Below are 21,105 nucleotides of genomic sequence, written 5' to 3'. Positions count from 1 at the left end.
TGCCAATTACTGAAAGCGGCGGTGGGTCACATTTTGCCCAAACCCCACCAAGCGGGGCACCACTTTGCGGGGGTGCCACTTAAAGGGGGCACCACTTGGCGGGGGCGCCACTTGAAGGGGGCGCCACTTGAAGGGGGCACCACTAGGCGGGGGCGTCACTTGAAGAGGGCGCCACTTGAAGGGGGCACTACTTGGCGGGGGCGCTACTTGAAGAGGGCGCCATCTGAAGGGGGCGCCACTTGAAGGGGGCACCACTTGGCGGGGGCGTCACTTGAAGAGGACGCCACTTGAAGGGGGCACTACTTGGCGGGGGCGTCACTTGAAGAGGGCGCCATCTGAAGGGGACGCCACTTGAAGAGGGCGCTACTTGAAGGGGGCGCCACTTGAAGAGACACCACTTGAAGGGGGCGCCACTTGAATGGGGCACCACTTGGCGGGGGTGCCACTTGAAGGGGGCGCCACTTGAAGGGGGCGCCACTTGAAGGGGGCGCCTCTTGAAGAGGGCACCACTTGGCGGGGGTGCCACTTGAAGGGGGCACCACTTGGCGGGGGTGCCACTTGAAGGGGGCGCCACTTGAAGGGGGCGCCTCTTGAAGGGGGCGCCTCTTGAAGAGGGCACCACTTGAAGAGGGCACCACTTGAAGGGGGCGGCACTTGAAGAGGGCGTCACTTGAAGAGGGCGTCACTTGAAGAGGGCGTCACTTGAAGAGGGCGCCACTTGAAGGGGGCGCCACTTGAAGAGGGCGCCACTTGAAGGGGGCGCCACTTGAAGAGGGCGTCACTTGAAGAGGGCGCCACTTGAAGGGGGCGCCACTTGAAGAGGGCGCCACTTGAAGGGGGCGCCACTTGAAGAGGGCGCCACTTGAAGGGGGCGCCACTTGAAGAGGGCGCCACTTGATGGGGGCGCCACTTGAAGAGGGCGTCACTTGAAGAGGGCGTCACTTGAAGAGGGCGCCACTTGAAGAGAGCACCACTTGAAGGGGGCGCCACTTGATGGGGGCGCCACTTGAAGAGGGCACCACTTGAAGGGGGCGCCACTTGATGGGGGCGCCACTTGAAGAGGGCGCCACTTGATGGGGGCGCCACTTGAAGAGAGCACCACTTGAAGGGGGCGCCACTTGAAGAGGGCGCCACTTGAAGGGGGCGCCACTTGAAGAGGGCGCCACTTGAAGGGGGCGCCACTTGAAGAGGGCGCCACTTGAGGGGGCGCCACTTGAAGAGGGCGCCACTTGATGGGGGCGCCACTTGAAGAGGGCGTCACTTGAAGGGGGCGCCACTTGATGGGGGCGCCACTTGAAGAGGGCACCACTTGAAGGGGGCGCCACTTGATGGGGGCGCCACTTGAAGAGGGCGCCACTTGAAGAGGGCGCCACTTGAAGGGGGCGCCACTTGATGGGGGCGCCACTTGAAGAGGGCGCCACTTGAAGAGGGCGCCACTTGAAGGGGGCGCCACTTGATGGGGGCGCCACTTGAAGAGGGCGTCACTTGAAGGGGGCGCCACTTGATGGGGGCGCCACTTGAAGAGGGCGCCACTTGAAGGGGGCGCCACTTGATGGGGGCGCCACTTGAAGAGGGCACCACTTGAAGGGGGCGCCACTTGATGGGGGCGCCACTTGAAGAGGGCGCCACTTGATGGGGGCGCCACTTGAAGAGGGCGCCACTTGATGGGGGCGCCACTTGAAGAGAGCACCACTTGAAGGGGGCGCCACTTGATGGGGGCGCCACTTGAAGAGAGCACCACTTGAAGGGGGCGCCACTTGATGGGGGCGCCACTTGATGGGGGCACCACTTGAAGGGGGCGTCACTTGATGGGGGCGTCACTTGATGGGGGCGCCACTTGAAGAGAGCACCACTTGAAGGGGGCGCCACTTGAAGAGAGCACCACTTGAAGGGGGCGCCACTTGATGGGGGCGCCACTTGAAGAGAGCACCACTTGATGGGGGCGCCACTTGAAGAGAGCACCACTTGAAGGGGGCGCCACTTGATGGGGGCGCCACTTGATGGGGGCACCACTTGAAGGGGGCGTCACTTGATGGGGGCGTCACTTGAAGAGGGCGCCACTTGAAGAGGGCACCACTTGAAGGGGGCGCCACTTGATGGGGGCGCCACTTGATGGGGGCGTCACTTGATGGGGGCGCCACTTGAAGAGGGCACCACTTGAAGGGGGCGCCACTTGATGGGGGCGCCACTTGAAGAGGGCACCACTTGAAGGGGGCGCACTTGAAGAGGGCGCCACTTGAAGAGAGCGCCACTTGATGGGGCGCCACTTGAAGAGAGCACCACTTGAAGGGGGCGCCACTTGATGGGGGCGCCACTTGAAGAGAGCACCACTTGAAGGGGGCGCCACTTGATGGGGGCGCCACTTGAAGAGAGCACCACTTGAAGGGGGCGCCACCTGATGGGGGCGCCACTTGAAGAGGGCGCCACTTGATGGGGGCGCCACTTGAAGAGGGCGCCACTTGAAGAGAGCACCACTTGAAGGGGGCGCCACTTGATGGGGGCGCCACTTGAAGAGGGCACCACTTGAAGGGGGCGCCACTTGATGGGGGCGCCACTTGAAGAGGGCGCCACTTGATGGGGGCGCCACTTGAAGAGGGCGCCACTTGAAGAGAGCACCACTTGAAGGGGGCGCTACTTGATGGGGGCGCCACTTGAAGAGAGCACCACTTGAAGGGGGCGCCACTTGATGGGGGCGCCACTTGAAGAGAGCACCACTTGAAGGGGGCGCCACTTGATGGGGGCGCCACTTGAAGAGGGCACCACTTGAAGAGGGCACCACTTGAAGAGGGCACCACTTGAAGGGGGCGCCACTTGAAGAGGGCGCCACTTGAAGAGAGCACCACTTGAAGGGGGCGCCACTTGATGGGGGCGCCACTTGAAGAGAGCACCACTTGAAGGGGGCGCCACTTGATGGGGGCGCCACTTGAAGAGGGCACCACTTGAAGAGGGCACCACTTGAAGAGGGCACCACTTGAAGGGGGCGCCACTTGATGGGGGCGCCACTTGAAGAGGGCACCACTTGAAGAGGGCACCACTTGAAGGGGGCGCCACTTGATGGGGGCGCCACTTGAAGAGGGCACCACTTGAAGAGGGCACCACTTGAAGAGGGCACCACTTGAAGGGGGCGCCACTTGATGGGGGCGCCACTTGAAGAGAGCACCACTTGAAGGGGGCGCCACTTGAAGAGAGCACCACTTGAAGGGGGCGCCACTTGATGGGGGCGCCACTTGAAGAGAGCACCACTTGATGGGGGCGCCACTTGAAGAGAGCACCACTTGAAGGGGGCGCCACTTGATGGGGGCGCCACTTGATGGGGGCACCACTTGAAGGGGGCGTCACTTGATGGGGGCGTCACTTGAAGAGGGCGCCACTTGAAGAGGGCACCACTTGAAGGGGGCGCCACTTGATGGGGGCGCCACTTGATGGGGGCGTCACTTGATGGGGGCGCCACTTGAAGAGGGCACCACTTGAAGGGGGCGCCACTTGATGGGGGCGCCACTTGAAGAGGGCACCACTTGAAGGGGGCGCACTTGAAGAGGGCGCCACTTGAAGAGAGCGCCACTTGATGGGGCGCCACTTGAAGAGAGCACCACTTGAAGGGGGCGCCACTTGATGGGGGCGCCACTTGAAGAGAGCACCACTTGAAGGGGGCGCCACCTGATGGGGGCGCCACTTGAAGAGGGCGCCACTTGATGGGGGCGCCACTTGAAGAGGGCGCCACTTGAAGAGAGCACCACTTGAAGGGGGCGCCACTTGATGGGGGCGCCACTTGAAGAGGGCACCACTTGAAGGGGGCGCCACTTGATGGGGGCGCCACTTGAAGAGGGCGCCACTTGATGGGGGCGCCACTTGAAGAGGGCGCCACTTGAAGAGAGCACCACTTGAAGGGGGCGCTACTTGATGGGGGCGCCACTTGAAGAGAGCACCACTTGAAGGGGGCGCCACTTGATGGGGGCGCCACTTGAAGAGAGCACCACTTGAAGGGGGCGCCACTTGATGGGGGCGCCACTTGAAGAGGGCACCACTTGAAGAGGGCACCACTTGAAGAGGGCACCACTTGAAGGGGGCGCCACTTGAAGAGGGCGCCACTTGAAGAGAGCACCATTTGAAGGGGGCGCCACTTGATGGGGGCGCCACTTGAAGAGAGCACCACTTGAAGGGGGCGCCACTTGATGGGGGCGCCACTTGAAGAGGGCACCACTTGAAGAGGGCACCACTTGAAGAGGGCACCACTTGAAGGGGGCGCCACTTGATGGGGGCGCCACTTGAAGAGGGCACCACTTGAAGAGGGCACCACTTGAAGGGGGCGCCACTTGAAGAGGGCGCCACTTGAAGGGGGCGCCTCTTGAAGAGGGCGCCACTTGAAGAGGGCGTCACTTGAAGAGGGCGCCACTTGAAGGGGGCGCCTCTTGAAGAGGGCGCCACTTGAAGAGGGCGTCACTTGAAGAGGGCGTCACTTGAAGAGAGCACCACTTGAAGGGGGCGCCACTTGAAGGGGGCGCCACTTGAAGAGAGCACCACTTGAAGGGGGCGCCACTTGAAGGGGGCGCCACTTGAAGGGGGCGCCACTTGAAGAGAGCACCACTTGAAGAGGGCAAATTGGTTCCCATGTAAATAGTTCATAGTAATCCTGCTCACATTATAAATTATTTGAGTTTAACACATACAACCAAACCAGGAACAACCACAGCCTAATTTTTAGGCAATAATTTTATTCTAACCACGTGTGTGTGTGTGTGTGTGTGTGTGTGTGTGTGTGTGTGTGTGTGTGTGTGTGTGTGTGTGTGTGTGTGTGTGTGTGTGTGTGTGTGTGTGTGTGTGTGTGTGTGTGTGTGTGTGTGTGTGTGTGTACTCTGAGGCAGCGCCCTCTATACTGACACTCAGGAATACTAACACGCGCTCTGGGTGTGTGTTCATTCAGAGCATGTAGTGCGTCTCCTGCTTACGTAGTGGTAGTTACTTCCGTGGTGTGTGGTGTGGTAGTTACTTCCGTGGTGTGTGGTAGTTACTTCCGTGGTGTGTGGTGTGGTAGTTACTTCCGTGGTGTGTGGTAGTTACTTCCGTGGTGTGTGGTGTGGTAGTTACTTCCGTGGTGTGTGGTAGTTACTTCCGTGGTGTGTGGTAGTTACTTCCGTGGTGTGTGGTAGTTACTTCCGTGGTGTGTGGTGTGGTAGTTACTTCCGTGGTGTGTGGTAGTTACTTCCGTGGTGTGTGGTAGTTACTTCCGTGGTGTGTGGTAGTTACTTCCGTGGTGTGTGGTGTGTGGTAGTTACTTCCGTGGTGTGTGGTAGTTACTTCCGTGATGTGTGGTGTGTGGTAGTTACTTCCGTGGTGTGTGGTGTGGTAGTTACTTCCGTGGTGTGTGGTGTGGTAGTTACTTCCGTGGTGTGTGGTGTGTGGTAGTTACTTCCGTGATGTGTGGCGTGTGGTAGTTACTTCCGTGGTGTGTGGTAGTTACTTCCGTGATGTGTGGTGTGTGGTAGTTACTTCCGTGATGTGTGGTGTGTGGTAGTTACTTCCGTGGTGTGTGGTAGTTACTTCCGTGATGTGTGGTGTGTGGTAGTTACTTCCGTGGTGTGTGGTGTGGTAGTTACTTCCGTGATGTGTGGTGTGGTAGTTACTTCCGTGGTGTGTGGTAGTTACTTCTGTGGTGTGTGGTGTGGTAGTTACTTCCGTGGTGTGTGGTAGTTACTTCCGTGGTGTGTGGTGTGGTAGTTACTTCCGTGGTGTGGTGTGTGGTAGTTACTTCCGTGGTGTGTGGTGTGGTAGTTACTTCCGTGATGTGTGGTGTGGTAGTTACTTCCGTGGTGTGTGGTAGTTACTTCCGTGGTGTGTGGTAGTTACTTCCGTGGTGTGTGGTGTGGTAGTTACTTCCGTGGTGTGTGGTGTGGTAGTTACTTCCGTGATGTGTGGTGTGGTAGTTACTTCCGTGGTGTGTGGTAGTTACTTCCGTGGTGTGTGGTGTGGTAGTTACTTCCGTGGTGTGGTGTGTGGTAGTTACTTCCGTGGTGTGTGGTGTGGTAGTTACTTCCGTGATGTGTGGTGTGGTAGTTACTTCCGTGGTGTGTGGTAGTTACTTCCGTGGTGTGTGGTAGTTACTTCCGTGGTGTGTGGTGTGGTAGTTACTTCCGTGGTGTGTGGTGTGGTAGTTACTTCCGTGGTGTGTGGTGTGGTAGTTACTTCCGTGATGTGTGGTGTGGTAGTTACTTCCGTGGTGTGTGGTGTGGTAGTTACTTCCGTGATGTGTGGTGTGGTAGTTACTTCCGTGGTGTGTGGTAATTACTTCCGTGGTGTGTGGTGTGGTAGTTACTTCCGTGGTGTGTGGTGTGGTAGTTACTTCCGTGATGTGTGGTGTGGTAGTTACTTCCGTGGTGTGTGTGGTAGTTACTTCCGTGTGTGTGTGTGGTAGTTACTTCCGTGGTGTGTGGTAGTTACTTCCGTGGGTGTGGTAGTTACTTCCGTGGTGTTGTGTGGTAGTTACTTCCGTGTGTGTGGTGTGGTAGTTACTTCCGTGAGTGTGGTGTGGTAGTTACTTCCGTGGTGTGGTGGTAGTTACTTCCGTGGTGTGTGGTGTGGTAGTTACTTCCGTGGTGTGTGGTGTGGTAGTTACTTCCGTGGTGTGTGTGGTAGTTACTTCCGTGGTGTGTGGGTGTGGTAGTTACTTCCGTGGTGTGTGGTGTGGTAGTTACTTCCGTGTGTTGTGGTAGTTACTTCCGTGGTGTGTGGTAGTTACTTCCGTGGTGTGTGGTGTGGTAGTTACTTCCGTGGTGTGTGGTGTGGTAGTTACTTCCGTGGTGTGTGGTAGTTACTTCCGTGGTGTGTGGTGTGGTAGTTACTTCCGTGGTGTGTGGTGTGGTAGTTACTTCCGTGGTGTGTGGTGTGGTAGTTACTTCCGTGGTGTGTGGTAGTTACTTCCGTGATGTGTGGTGTGGTAGTTACTTCCGTGGTGTGTGGTAGTTACTTCCGTGATGTGTGGTGTGGTAGTTACTTCCGTGGTGTGTGGTGTGGTAGTTACTTCCGTGGTGTGTGGTGTGGTAGTTACTTCCGTGGTGTGTGGTGTGGTAGTTACTTCCGTGGTGTGTGGTAGTTACTTCCGTGGTGTGTGGTGTGGTAGTTACTTCCGTGGTGTGTGGTAGTTACTTCCGTGATGTGTGGTGTGGTAGTTACTTCCGTGGTGTGTGGTGTGGTAGTTACTTCCGTGGTGTGTGGTGTGGTAGTTACTTCCGTGGTGTGTGGTGTGGTAGTTACTTCCGTGGTGTGTGGTAGTTACTTCCGTGGTGTGTGGTGTGGTAGTTACTTCCGTGGTGTGTGGTGTGGTAGTTACTTCCGTGGTGTGTGGTAGTTACTTCCGTGGTGTGTGGTAGTTACTTCCGTGGTGTGTGGTGTGGTAGTTACTTCCGTGGTGTGTGGTGTGGTAGTTACTTCCGTGGTGTGTGGTGTGGTAGTTACTTCCGTGGTGTGTGGTAGTTACTTCCGTGGTGTGTGTGGTAGTTACTTCCGTGGTGTGTGGTGTGGTAGTTACTTCCGTGGTGTGTGGTGTGGTAGTTACTTCCGTGGTGTGTGGTGTGATAGTTACTTCCGTGATGTGTGGTAGTTACTTCCGTGGTGTGTGGTAGTTACTTCCGTGGTGTGTGGTGTGGTAGTTACTTCCGTGGTGTGTGGTGTGGTAGTTACTTCCGTGGTGTGGTGTGTGGTAGTTACTTCCGTGGTGTGTGTGTGGTAGTTACTTCCGTGGTGTGTGGTTTGGTAGTTACTTCCGTGGTGTGTGGTGTGTGGTGTGGTAGTTACTTCCGTGGTGTGGTGTGTGGTAGTTACTTCCGTGGTGTGTGGTAGTTACTTCCGTGGTGTGTGGTGTGTGGTGTGGTAGTTACTTCCGTGGTGTGGTGTGTGGTAGTTACTTCCGTGGTGTGTGGTAGTTACTTCCGTGGTGTGTGGTGTGGTAGTTACTTCCGTGGTGTGTGGTGTGGTAGTTACTTCCGTGGTGTGTGGTGTGGTAGTTACTTCCGTGGTGTGTGGTAGTTACTTCCGTGGTGTGTGGTAGTTACTTCCGTGGTGTGTGGTGTGGTAGTTACTTCCGTGGTGTGTGGTGTGGTAGTTACTTCCGTGGTGTGTGGTGTGGTAGTTACTTCCGTGGTGTGTGGTAGTTACTTCCGTGGTGTGTGGTAGTTACTTCCGTGGTGTGTGGTGTGGTAGTTACTTCCGTGGTGTGTGGTGTGGTAGTTACTTCCGTGGTGTGTGGTGTGATAGTTACTTCCGTGATGTGTGGTAGTTACTTCCGTGGTGTGTGGTAGTTACTTCCGTGGTGTGTGGTGTGGTAGTTACTTCCGTGGTGTGTGGTGTGGTAGTTACTTCCGTGGTGTGGTGTGTGGTAGTTACTTCCGTGGTGTGTGGTGTGGTAGTTACTTCCGTGGTGTGTGGTTTGGTAGTTACTTCCGTGGTGTGTGGTGTGGTAGTTACTTCCGTGGTGTGTGGTAGTTACTTCCGTGGTGTGTGGTAGTTACTTCCGTGGTGTGTGGTAGTTACTTCCGTGGTGTGTGGTGTGGTAGTTACTTCCGTGGTGTGTGGTGTGGTAGTTACTTCCGTGGTGTGTGGTAGTTACTTCCGTGGTGTGTTGTGTGTTAGTTACTTCCGTGGTGTGTGGTGTGGTAGTTACTTCCGTGGTGTGGTGTGTGGTAGTTACTTCCGTGGTGTGGTGTGTGGTAGTTACTTCCGTGGTGTGGTAGTTACTTCCGTGGTGTGGTGTGTGGTAGTTACTTCCGTGGTGTGTGGTGTGGTAGTTACTTCCGTGATGTGTGGTGTGGTAGTTACTTCCGTGGTGTGTGGTGTGGTAGTTACTTCCGTGGTGTGTGGTGTGGTAGTTACTTCCGTGGTGTGTGGTAGTTACTTCCGTGGTGTGTGGTAGTTACTTCCGTGGTGTGGTGTGTGGTAGTTACTTCCGTGGTGTGTGGTAGTTACTTCCGTGGTGTGGTGTGTGGTAGTTACTTCCGTGGTGTGTGGTAGTTACTTCCGTGGTGTGTGGTGTGGTAGTTACTTCCGTGATGTGTGGTGTGGTAGTTACTTCCGTGGTGTGTGGTAGTTACTTCCGTGGTGTGTGGTGTGGTAGTTACTTCCGTGGTGTGTGGTAGTTACTTCCGTGGTGTGTGGTGTGGTAGTTACTTCCGTGATGTGTGGTGTGGTAGTTACTTCCGTGGTGTGGTGTGTGGTAGTTACTTCCGTGGTGTGTGGTAGTTACTTCCGTGGTGTGTGGTAGTTACTTCCGTGGTGTGTGGTGTGGTAGTTACTTCCGTGATGTGTGGTGTGGTAGTTACTTTCGTGGTGTGTGGTAGTTACTTCCGTGGTGTGTGGTGTGGTAGTTACTTCCGTGGTGTGTGGTAGTTACTTCCGTGGTGTGTGGTGTGGTAGTTACTTCCGTGATGTGTGGTAGTTACTTCCGTGATGTGTGGTGTGGTAGTTACTTCCGTGGTGTGTGGTGTGGTAGTTACTTCCGTGATGTGTGGTGTGGTAGTTACTTCCGTGGTGTGGTGTGTGGTAGTTACTTCCGTGGTGTGTGGTAGTTACTTCCGTGGTGTGTGGTAGTTACTTCCGTGGTGTGTGGTGTGGTAGTTACTTCCGTGGTGTGTGGTGTGGTAGTTACTTCCGTGATGTGTGGTAGTTACTTCCGTGATGTGTGGTGTGGTAGTTACTTTCGTGGTGTGTGGTAGTTACTTCCGTGGTGTGTGGTGTGGTAGTTACTTCCGTGGTGTGTGGTAGTTACTTCCGTGGTGTGTGGTGTGGTAGTTACTTCCGTGGTGTGTGGTAGTTACTTCCGTGGTGTGTGGTGTGGTAGTTACTTCCGTGGTGTGTGGTGTGGTAGTTACTTCCGTGGTGTGTGGTAGTTACTTCCGTGGTGTGTGGTGTGGTAGTTACTTCCGTGATGTGTGGTGTGGTAGTTACTTCCGTGGTGTGTGGTAGTTACTTCCGTGATGTGTGGTGTGGTAGTTACTTCCGTGGTGTGTGGTGTGGTAGTTACTTCCGTGGTGTGTGGTGTGGTAGTTACTTCCGTGGTGTGTGGTGTGGTAGTTACTTCCGTGGTGTGTGGTAGTTACTTCCGTGATGTGTGGTGTGGTAGTTACTTCCGTGGTGTGTGGTGTGGTAGTTACTTCCGTGGTGTGTGGTGTGGTAGTTACTTCCGTGGTGTGTGGTAGTTACTTCCGTGGTGTGTGGTGTGGTAGTTACTTCCGTGGTGTGTGGTGTGGTAGTTACTTCCGTGGTGTGTGGTGTGGTAGTTACTTCCGTGGTGTGTGGTGTGGTAGTTACTTCCGTGGTGTGTGGTGTGGTAGTTACTTCCGTGGTGTGTGGTGTGGTAGTTACTTCCGTGGTGTGTGGTGTGGTAGTTACTTCCGTGGTGTGTGGTGTGGTAGGTACCTCCACAGTGTGGTGTGGTGGGTACCTCCACAGTGTGGTGTGGTAGGTACCTCCACAGTGTGGTGTGCTGGGTACCTCCACAGTGTGGTGTGGTGGGTACCTCCACAGTGTGGTGTGGTGGGTACCTCCACAGTGTGGTGTGGTGGGTACCTCCACAGTGTGGTGTGGTGGGTACCTCCACAGTGTGGTGTGGTGGGTACCTCCACAGTGTGGTGTGGTGGGTACCTCCACAGTGTGGTGTGGTGGGTACCTCCACAGTGTGGTGTGGTGGGTACCTCCACAGTGTGGTGTGGTGGGTACCTCCACAGTGTGGTGTGGTGGGTACCTCCACAGTGTGGTGTGGTGGGTACCTCCACAGTGTGGTGTGGTGGGTACCTCCACAGTGTGGTGTGGTGGGTACCTCCACAGTGTGGTGTGGTGGGTACCTCCACAGTGTGGTGTGGTGGGTACCTCCACAGTGTGGTGTGGTGGGTACCTCCACAGTGTGGTGTGGTGGGTACCTCCACAGTGTGGTGTGGTGGGTGCCTCCACAGTGTGGTGTGGTGGGTACCTCCACAGTGTGGTGTGGTGGGTGCCTCCTCAGTGTGGTGTGGTGGGTACCTCCACAGTGTGGTGTGGTGGGTGCCTCCTCAGTGTGGTGTGGTGGGTACCTCCACAGTGTGGTGGGTACCTCCACAGTGTGGTGTGGTGGGTACCTCCACAGTGTGGTGTGCTGGGTACCTCCACAGTGTGGTGTGGTGGGTACCTCCACAGTGTGGTGTGGTGGGTACCTCCACAGTGTGGTGTGGTGGGTACCTCCACAGTGTGGTGTGGTGGGTACCTCCACAGTGTGGTGTGGTGGGTACCTCCACAGTGTGGTTTGGTGGGTACCTCCACAGTGTGGTGTGGTGGGTACCTCCACAGTGTGGTTTGGTGGGTACCTCCACAGTGTGGTGTGGTGGGTACCTCCACAGTGTGGTGTGGTGGGTACCTCCACAGTCAGTGGTATGATAGAGTGCATACGGGTGTTAGCAGCGACATAAACAAAGCTGTACCAAAAACCATAGTGACTCCTAAAATGATGTGATGTTCCGTCTTCTGTTGTAGTGTCTTCGAACGTTAGGTTCGTGTGATTTAGGACGTCAGTTTAGCGATGTTAGGGACGGTGGATAGGACAGAGGACGGGCTGGGTAGCCTGCCCGTCCCCACGGGCGCTCTCATTGTCCCTCAACTGATGGGCAGCAGACACGCCGAGCCTGGCCGGGCCGGCGCCAGCCAGTTGTTGATCAGTGACGGGAGAGGGAGGTTGTGCCGCTCGCTCGCGCTCCAACACGCGCATGTGTCGTATCTCCTCTTAGATTGTTTACACGCGTTATCGACGTTACCAACTAAGTAAGTAACGTTCGTTGTCTGGCCGCATACTTCAGAAGATGTCAGTTTAGATATTCTTTGTAAATCGAAACTAAAGTGAGTATACTTGCAGGATCTTTGTCTTATATTTGTAAACACAATAGTTTGTGTGTTGAGTGAATGATGACGTTGATTTTTTGTAAAGTTCAATTTGACAGCTTTGAAAAAGTTTGATTTATATTTGTAATAAATTACATAGTCTGGCCATACGAAGTAATTCCTAGAACCGATTATGTGCCTCTGTAATCCTTTACACCACCGCCCACGGGATGGGTATGGGGTGCATAATAAAGAAAGAAATTTAACTGAATTGAATTCTTCGATAGTTCGTTCTCGACTCGTAACGGAAATTCTTGACGGATCAAATGATTGGGGACGTTCCTCATCACCTAATGCCTCTGTTCACCTAGCGGTACATAGGTACCCAGTAGTTATGTCAGCTACTGAAGTGTTGCTTCCTAGGAGCGTCAGTAGGGCGAGCTTGGGCAAGCCTCGGTATAACCATAACATTTATATATGCTCAGGCTGCCTGACCCGGACAAAATGATTTATAACGAACGGTGTTGTGGTAATAATGTGTTGTACAGTTTTGTTCTAGTGGAGTGTTGTAGTGGAGTGTTGTAGTGGAGTGTTGTAGTGGGGTGTTGTAGTGGAGTGTTGTAGTGGAGTGTTGTAGTGGAGTGTTGTAGTGGAGTGTTGTAGTGGAGTGTTGTAGTGGAGTGTTGTAGTGGAGTGTTGTAGTGGAGTGTTGTAGTGGAGTGTTGTAGTGGAGTGTTGTAGTGGAGTGTTGTAGTGGAGTGTTGTAGTGGAGTGTTGTAGTGGAGTGTTGTAGTGGAGTACCCATGCACTCGCAAGATCAGTGATGCTGTCCAATAAATTTGCCTTTTATATATAAAATATATAAAAGGCAAATTTATATATATATATATATATATATATATATATATATATATATATATATATATATATATATATATATATATATATATATATATATATATATATTAGTATATTTTGGTAGCAGTCTTTCCTGTAGACATATTTTATTAAATATGACCGAAAAAGTAAGATTAATAATTCTAACACGAATTTTCTCAATCTTTCGTACATTATGCTTCACTGTTGGAGGTGATTTTTGATTTACCTCCAACAGTGAAGCATAATGTACGAAAGATTGAGAAAATTCGTGTTAGAATTATTAATCTTACTTTTTCGGTCATATTTAATAAAATATATATATATATATATATATATATATATATATATATATATATATATATATATATATATATATATAACCGTATGTATTTGCCGCATTATTTTACCACATGTTTGTGTATTGGTTGAATGTGTGTTACTGTTCTTGTGAATGTTCTCTGGGGGGGGGGGGGGAGACAGCTCATCGATTGGCATCACATTTTAAAACCATTTAGGTTAAAAAAAATGAATCTATATATAAGGAGCCCTGAGCTAGTCTGGGCCTCGTAACCACCCTACTACAGTTATCGTGGCGGGGAGATGAAGGTCTTGTTATCAAGTGATAACCTTAATACGAGGAGCATAGAGGGCGCTGTCCACACGGCTGTGGTGTCACGTCACCACCACACTACACAGTACATCACCACCACACTACACAGTACATCACCACCACACTACACAGTACATCACCACCACACTACACAGTACATCACCACCACACTACACAGTACATCACCACCACACTACACAATACATCACCACCACACTACACAGTACATCACCACCACACTACACAATACATCACCACCACACTACACAATACATCACCACCACACTACACAATACATCACCACCACACTACACAGTACATCACCACCACACTACACAGTACATCACCACCACACTACACAATACATCACCACCACACTACACAGTACATCACCACCACACTACACAGTACATCACCACCACACTACACAATACATCACCACCACACTACACAGTACATCACCACCACACTACACAGTACATCACCACCACACTACACAGTACATCACCACCACACTACACAATACATCACCACCACACTACACAATACATCACCACCACACTACACAGTACATCACCACCACACTACACAGTACATCACCACCACACTACACAGTACATCACCACCACACTACACAATACATCACCACCACACTACACAATACATCACCACCACACTACACAGTACATCACCACCACACTACACAGTACATCACCACCACACTACACAGTACATCACCACCACACTACACAATACATCACCACCACACTACACAATACATCACCACCACACTACACAGTACATCACCACCACACTACACAGTACATCACCACCACACTACACAGTACATCACCACCACACTACACAATACATCACCACCACACTACACAATACATCACCACCACACTACACAATACATCACCACACTACACAATACATCACCACCACACTACACAATACATCACCACCACACTACACAGTACATCACCACCACACTACACAGTACATCACCACCACACTACACAGTACATCACCACACTACACAATACATCACCACACTACACAGTACATCACCACCACACTACACAGTACATCACCACCACACTACACAGTACATCACCACCACACTACACAATACAGCTATACTGTCCAAGTGTATATATGCATGACTAATTCTAGCTCTAAAGTTAATTGTTGCATTCCGCATTATGAATTCTTAAATATCAAAATAATATGAATATAAAATTAATATAATTATCATACTATGTCTCCTCCGAGCACTCTCTATGCTGAGGGAGGGGGGGGGGGGGGGCCTAGCAGCTGTACACTTGATTCTCAAGGCCAGGAGGTGGTGGTGGTGGTGGTGTGGGTCTTGGGTACGGTCTGGTCTGATGGCCACTACAACACCCAGGGTGTATGGCCACTACAACACCCAGGGTGTATGGCCACTACAACACTCAGTATGTATGGCCACTACAACACCCAGTATGTATGACCACTACAACACCCAGTATGTATGACCACTACAACACTCAGTATGTATGGCCACTACAACACCCAGTATGTATGACCACTACAACACCCAGTATGTATGACCACTACAACACTCAGTATGTATGGCCACTACAACACCCAGTATGTATGGCCACTACAACACCCAGTATGTATGACCACTACAACACTCACTATGTATGGCCACTACAACACCCAGTATGTATGGCCACTACAACACCCAGTATGTATGACCACTACAACACCCAGTATGTATGGCCACTACAACACTCAGTATGTATGGCCACTACAACACCCAGGGTGTATGGCCACTACAACACCCAGTATGTATGACCACTACAACACCCAGTATGTATGGCCACTACAACACCCAGGGTGTATGGCCACTACAACACCCAGTATGTATGACCACTACAACACTCAGTATGTATGACCACTACAACACTCAGTATGTATGGCCACTACAACACCCAGGGTGTATGGCAACTACAACACCCAGTATGTATGACCACTACAACACTCAGTATGTATGGCCACTACAACACCCAGGGTGTATGGCCACTACAACACCCAGTATGTATGACCACTACAACACTCAGTATGTATGACCACTACAACACCCAGTATGTATGGCCACTACAACACCCAGAATGTATGACCACTACAACACTCAGTATGTATGACCACTACAACACTCAGTATGTATGGCCACTACAACACCCAGTATGTATGGCCACTACAACACCCAGGGTGTATGGCCACTACAACACCCAGTATGTATGACCACTACAACACCCAGTATGTATGGCCACTACAACACCCAGTATGTATGACCACTACAACACCCAGTATGTATGGCCACTACAACACCCAGGGTGTATGACCACTACAACACCCAGTATGTATGACCACTACAACACCCAGTATGTATGGCCACTACAACACCCAGTATGTATGGCCACTACAACACCCAGGGTGTATGGCCACTACAACACCCAGTATGTATGACCACTACAACACCCAGTATGTATGACCACTACAACACTCAGTATGTATGGCCACTACAACACCCAGTATGTATGACCACTACAACACCCAGTATGTATGACCACTACAACACTCAGTATGTATGGCCACTACAACACCCAGTATGTATGGCCACTACAACACCCAGTATGTATGACCACTACAACACCCAGTATGTATGGCCACTACAACACTCAGTATGTATGGCCACTACAACACCCAGGGTGTATGGCCACTACAACACCCAGTATGTATGACCACTACAACACCCAGTATGTATGGCCACTACAACACCCAGGGTGTATGGCCACTACAACACCCAGTATGTATGACCACTACAACACTCAGTATGTATGACCACTACAACACTCAGTATGTATGGCCACTACAACACCCAGGGTGTATGGCCACTACAACACCCAGTATGTATGACCACTACAACACTCAGTATGTATGGCCACTACAACACCCAGGGTGTATGGCCACTACAACACCCAGTATGTATGACCACTACAACACTCAGTATGTATGACCACTACAACACCCAGTATGTATGGCCACTACAACACCCAGTATGTATGACCACTACAACACTCAGTATGTATGACCACTACAACACTCAGTATGTATGGCCACTACAACACCCAGTATGTATGGCCACTACAACACCCAGGGTGTATGGCCACTACAACACCCAGTATGTATGACCACTACAACACCCAGTATGTATGGCCACTACAACACCCAGTATGTATGACCACTACAACACCCAGTATGTATGGCCACTACAACACCCAGGGTGTATGACCACTACAACACCCAGTATGTATGACCACTACAACACCCAGTATGTATGGCCACTACAACACCCAGGGTGTATGGCCACTACAACACCCAGTATGTATGACCACTACAACACCCAGTATGTATGACCACTACAACACTCAGTATGTATGGCCACTACAACACCCAGTATGTATGACCACTACAACACCCAGTATGTATGGCCACTACAACACCCAGTATGTATGACCACTACAACACCCAGTATGTATGACCACTACAACACTCAGTATGTATGGCCACTACAACACCCAGTATGTATGACCACTACAACACCCAGGGTGTATGACCACTACAACACCCAGGGTGTATGACCACTACAACACTCAGTATGTATGACCACTACAACACCCAGTATGTATGGCCACTACAACACCCAGGGTGTATGGCCACTACAACACCCAGTATGTATGACCACTACAACACCCAGTATGTATGGCCACTACAACACCCAGGGTGTATGGCCACTACAACACCCAGTATGTATGACCACTACAACACTCAGTATGTATGACCACTACAACACTCAGTATGTATGGCCACTACAACACCCAGGGTGTATGGCCACTACAACACCCAGTATGTATGACCACTACAACACTCAGTATGTATGGCCACTACAACACCCAGGGTGTATGGCCACTACAACACCCAGTATGTATGACCACTACAACACTCAGTATGTATGACCACTACAACACCCAGTATGTATGGCCACTACAACACCCAGTATGTATGACCACTACAACACTCAGTATGTATGACCACTACAACACTCAGTATGTATGGCCACTACAACACCCAGTATGTATGGCCACTACAACACCCAGGGTGTATGGCCACTACAACACCCAGTATGTATGACCACTACAACACCCAGTATGTATGGCCACTACAACACCCAGTATGTATGACCACTACAACACCCAGTATGTATGGCCACTACAACACCCAGGGTGTATGACCACTACAACACCCAGTATGTATGACCACTACAACACCCAGTATGTATGGCCACTACAACACCCAGGGTGTATGGCCACTACAACACCCAGTATGTATGACCACTACAACACCCAGTATGTATGACCACTACAACACTCAGTATGTATGGCCACTACAACACCCAGTATGTATGACCACTACAACACCCAGTATGTATGGCCACTACAACACCCAGTATGTATGACCACTACAACACCCAGTATGTATGACCACTACAACACTCAGTATGTATGGCCACTACAACACCCAGTATGTATAACCACTACAACACCCAGGGTGTATGACCACTACAACACCCAGGGTGTATGACCACTACAACACTCAGTATGTATGACCACTACAACACCCAGTATGTATGACCACTACAACACCCAGTATGTATGACCACTACAACACTCAGTATGTATGGCCACTACAACACCCAGTATGTATGACCACTACAACACTCAGTATGTATGGCCACTACAACACCCAGTATGTATGGCCACTACAACACCCAGTATGTATGACCACTACAACACCCAGGGTGTATGACCACTACAACACCCAGTATGTATGACCACTACAACACCCAGGGTGTATGACCACTACAACACCCAGGGTGTATGACCACTACAACACCCAGTATGTATGGCCACTACAACACCCGTATGTATGGCCACTACAACACTCAGTATGTATGGCCACTACAACACCCAGTATGTATGGCCACTACAACACCCAGGGTGTATGACCACTACAACACCCAGTATGTATGGCCACTACAACACCCAGTATGTATGGCCACTACAACACTCAGTATGTATGGCCACTACAACACCGCAGTATGTATGACCACTACAACACCCAGGGTGTATGGCCACTACAACACTCAGTATGTATGGCCACTACAACACCCAGTATGTATGGCCACTACAACACCCAGGGTGTATGGCCACCTACAACACCCAGTATGTATGGCCACTACAACACCCAGTATGTATGGCCACTACAACACCCAGGGTGTATGACCACTACAACACCCAGTATGTATGGCCACTACAAAACACCCAGTATGTATGGCCACTACAACACCCAGGGTGTATGACCACTACAACACCCAGTATGTATGGCCACTACAACACCCGGAGGGTGTATGACCACTACAACACCCAGGGTGTATGACCACTACAACACCCAGGGTGTATGGCCCACTACAACACCCAGGGTGGTATGACCACTACACACCCAGGGTGTATGACCACTACAACACCCAGTATGTATGGCCACTACAACACCCAGGGTGTAATGGCCACTACAACACCCAGGGTGTATGACCACTACAACACCCAGTATGTATGACCTACTACAACACCCAGTATGTATGGCCACTACAACACTCAGTATGTATGGCCCACTACAACACCAGGGTGTATGACCACTACAACACCCAGTATGTATGGGCCACTACAACACCCAGGGTGTATGACCACTACAACACCCAGTATGTATGGCCACTACAACACACCAGGGTGTATGACCACTACAACACCCAGTATGTATGACCACTACAACTCCCAGGGTGTATGACCACTACAACACTCAGTATGTATGACCACTACAACACTCAGTATGTATGACCACTACAACACTCAGTATGTATGGCCACTACAACACCCCAGGGTGTATGACCACTACAACACTCAGTATGTATGACCACTACAACACTCAGGGTGTATGACCACTACAACACCCAGTATGTATGGCCACTACAACACCCAGTATGTATGACCACTACAACACTCAGTATGTATGACCACTACAACACTCAGTATGTATGGCCACTACAACACCCAGGGTGTATGGCCACTACAACACCCAGTATGTATGGCCACTACAACACCCAGGGTGTATGGCCACTACAACACCCAGTATGTATGACCACTACAACACTCAGTATGTATGACCACTACAACACTCAGTATGTATGGCCACTACAACACCCAGTATGTATGACCACTACAACACTCAGTATGTATGACCACTACAACACCCAGGGTGTATGGCCACTACAACACCCAGGGTGTATGACCACTACAACACTCAGTATGTATGACCACTACAACACCCAGTATGTATGACCACTACAACACTCAGTATGTATGGCCACTACAACACCCAGGGTGTATGGCCACTACAACACCCAGTATGTATGGCCACTACAACACCCAGTATGTATGACCACTACAACACCCAGGGTGTATGACCACTACAACACTCAGTATGTATGACCACTACAACACCCAGGGTGTATGACCACTACAACACCCAGTATGTATGACCACTACAACACCCAGGGTGTATGACCACTACAACACTCAGTGATGTATGACCACTACAACACCCAGGGTGTATGGCCACTACAACACCCAGGGTGTATGACCACTACAACACTCAGTATGTATGACCACATACAACACCCAGGGTGTATGACCACTACAACACTCAGTATGTATGGCCACTACAACACCCAGGGTGTATGGCCACTACAACACCCAGTATGTATGACCACTACAACACCCAGGGTGTATGACCACTACAACACTCAGTATGTATGACCACTACAACACCCAGTATGTATGGCCACTACAACACCCAGTATGTATGACCACTACAACACTCAGTATGTATGGCCACTACAACACCCAGGGTGTATGACCACTACAACACTCAGTATGTATGGACCACTACAACACCCAGGGTGTATGGCCACTACAACACCCAGTATGTATGGCCACTACAAACACCCAGGGTGTATTGCCACTACAACACCCAGTATGTATGACCACTACAACACTCAGTATGTATGGCCACTACAACACCCAGGGTGTATGGCCACTACAACACCCAGTATGTATGGCCACTACAACACCCAGGGTGTATGGCCACTACAACACCCAGTATGTATGACCACTACAACACTCAGTATGTATGGCCACTACAACACCCAGTATGTATGGCCACTACAACACCCAGGGTGTATGACCACTACAACACCCAGTTATGTATGGCCACTACAACACCCAGGGTGTATGACCACTACAACACCCAGGGTGTATGACCACTACAACACCCAGTATGTATGACCACTACAACACTCAGTATGTATGGGCCACTACAACACCCAGGGTGTATGGTCACTACAACACCCAGTATGTATGACCACTACAACACCCAGTATGTATGACCACTACAACACCCAGTATGTATGACGCACTACAACACCCAGGGTGTATGGCCACTACAACACCCAGGGTGTATGACCACTACAACACTCAGTATGTATGACCACTACAACACCCAGGGTGTATGGCCACTACAACACCCAGGGTGTATGACCACTACAACACCCAGGGTGT

At 51.3% G+C, this 21,105-nt stretch overlaps 3 protein-coding genes across 6 annotated transcripts in view; 1 reads left to right on the top strand and 2 right to left on the bottom strand.

Moving 5' to 3' along the window:
* Balat (Beta-alanine transporter) overlaps positions 1–21,105 on the bottom strand; it is a 122,957-nt gene that overhangs the window by 52,120 nt on the left and 49,732 nt on the right. The gene's annotated exons all lie outside the window — the stretch shown is intronic.
* LOC123754653 (mucin-4-like) overlaps positions 667–21,105 on the bottom strand; it is a 44,926-nt gene continuing 24,487 nt past the window's right edge. Inside the window, exons 2-4 of the mRNA XM_069326866.1 lie at positions 2,046–4,440; positions 1,262–1,948; positions 667–1,165 (exon numbers count right to left, since the gene is read on the bottom strand). Coding sequence (XP_069182967.1) covers positions 667–1,165; positions 1,262–1,948; positions 2,046–4,440 — 3,581 coding nt within the window. The remainder of the gene's footprint in view (positions 1,166–1,261; positions 1,949–2,045; positions 4,441–21,105) is intronic.
* LOC123754463 (short-chain dehydrogenase/reductase family 16C member 6) overlaps positions 11,619–21,105 on the top strand; it is a 111,435-nt gene continuing 101,948 nt past the window's right edge. For 2 of the 3 annotated variants that reach the window (XM_045736899.2, XM_045736900.2), the window contains exon 1: positions 11,619–11,775. The gene's annotated coding sequence lies outside the window, so the exon portion shown is untranslated. Of the gene's footprint in view, positions 11,776–11,831; positions 11,851–21,105 lie in introns of those variants that run through there. The other variant, XM_069326566.1, reaches the window with a different exon arrangement.

Source organism: Procambarus clarkii, chromosome 18, assembly GCF_040958095.1.
Source record: "Procambarus clarkii isolate CNS0578487 chromosome 18, FALCON_Pclarkii_2.0, whole genome shotgun sequence".
In the NCBI taxonomy this organism is placed as follows: domain Eukaryota; kingdom Metazoa; phylum Arthropoda; class Malacostraca; order Decapoda; family Cambaridae; genus Procambarus; species Procambarus clarkii.
Note: the sequence above shows the minus strand (reverse complement) of the source record. Positions and strands in the feature narration are given on the sequence as shown.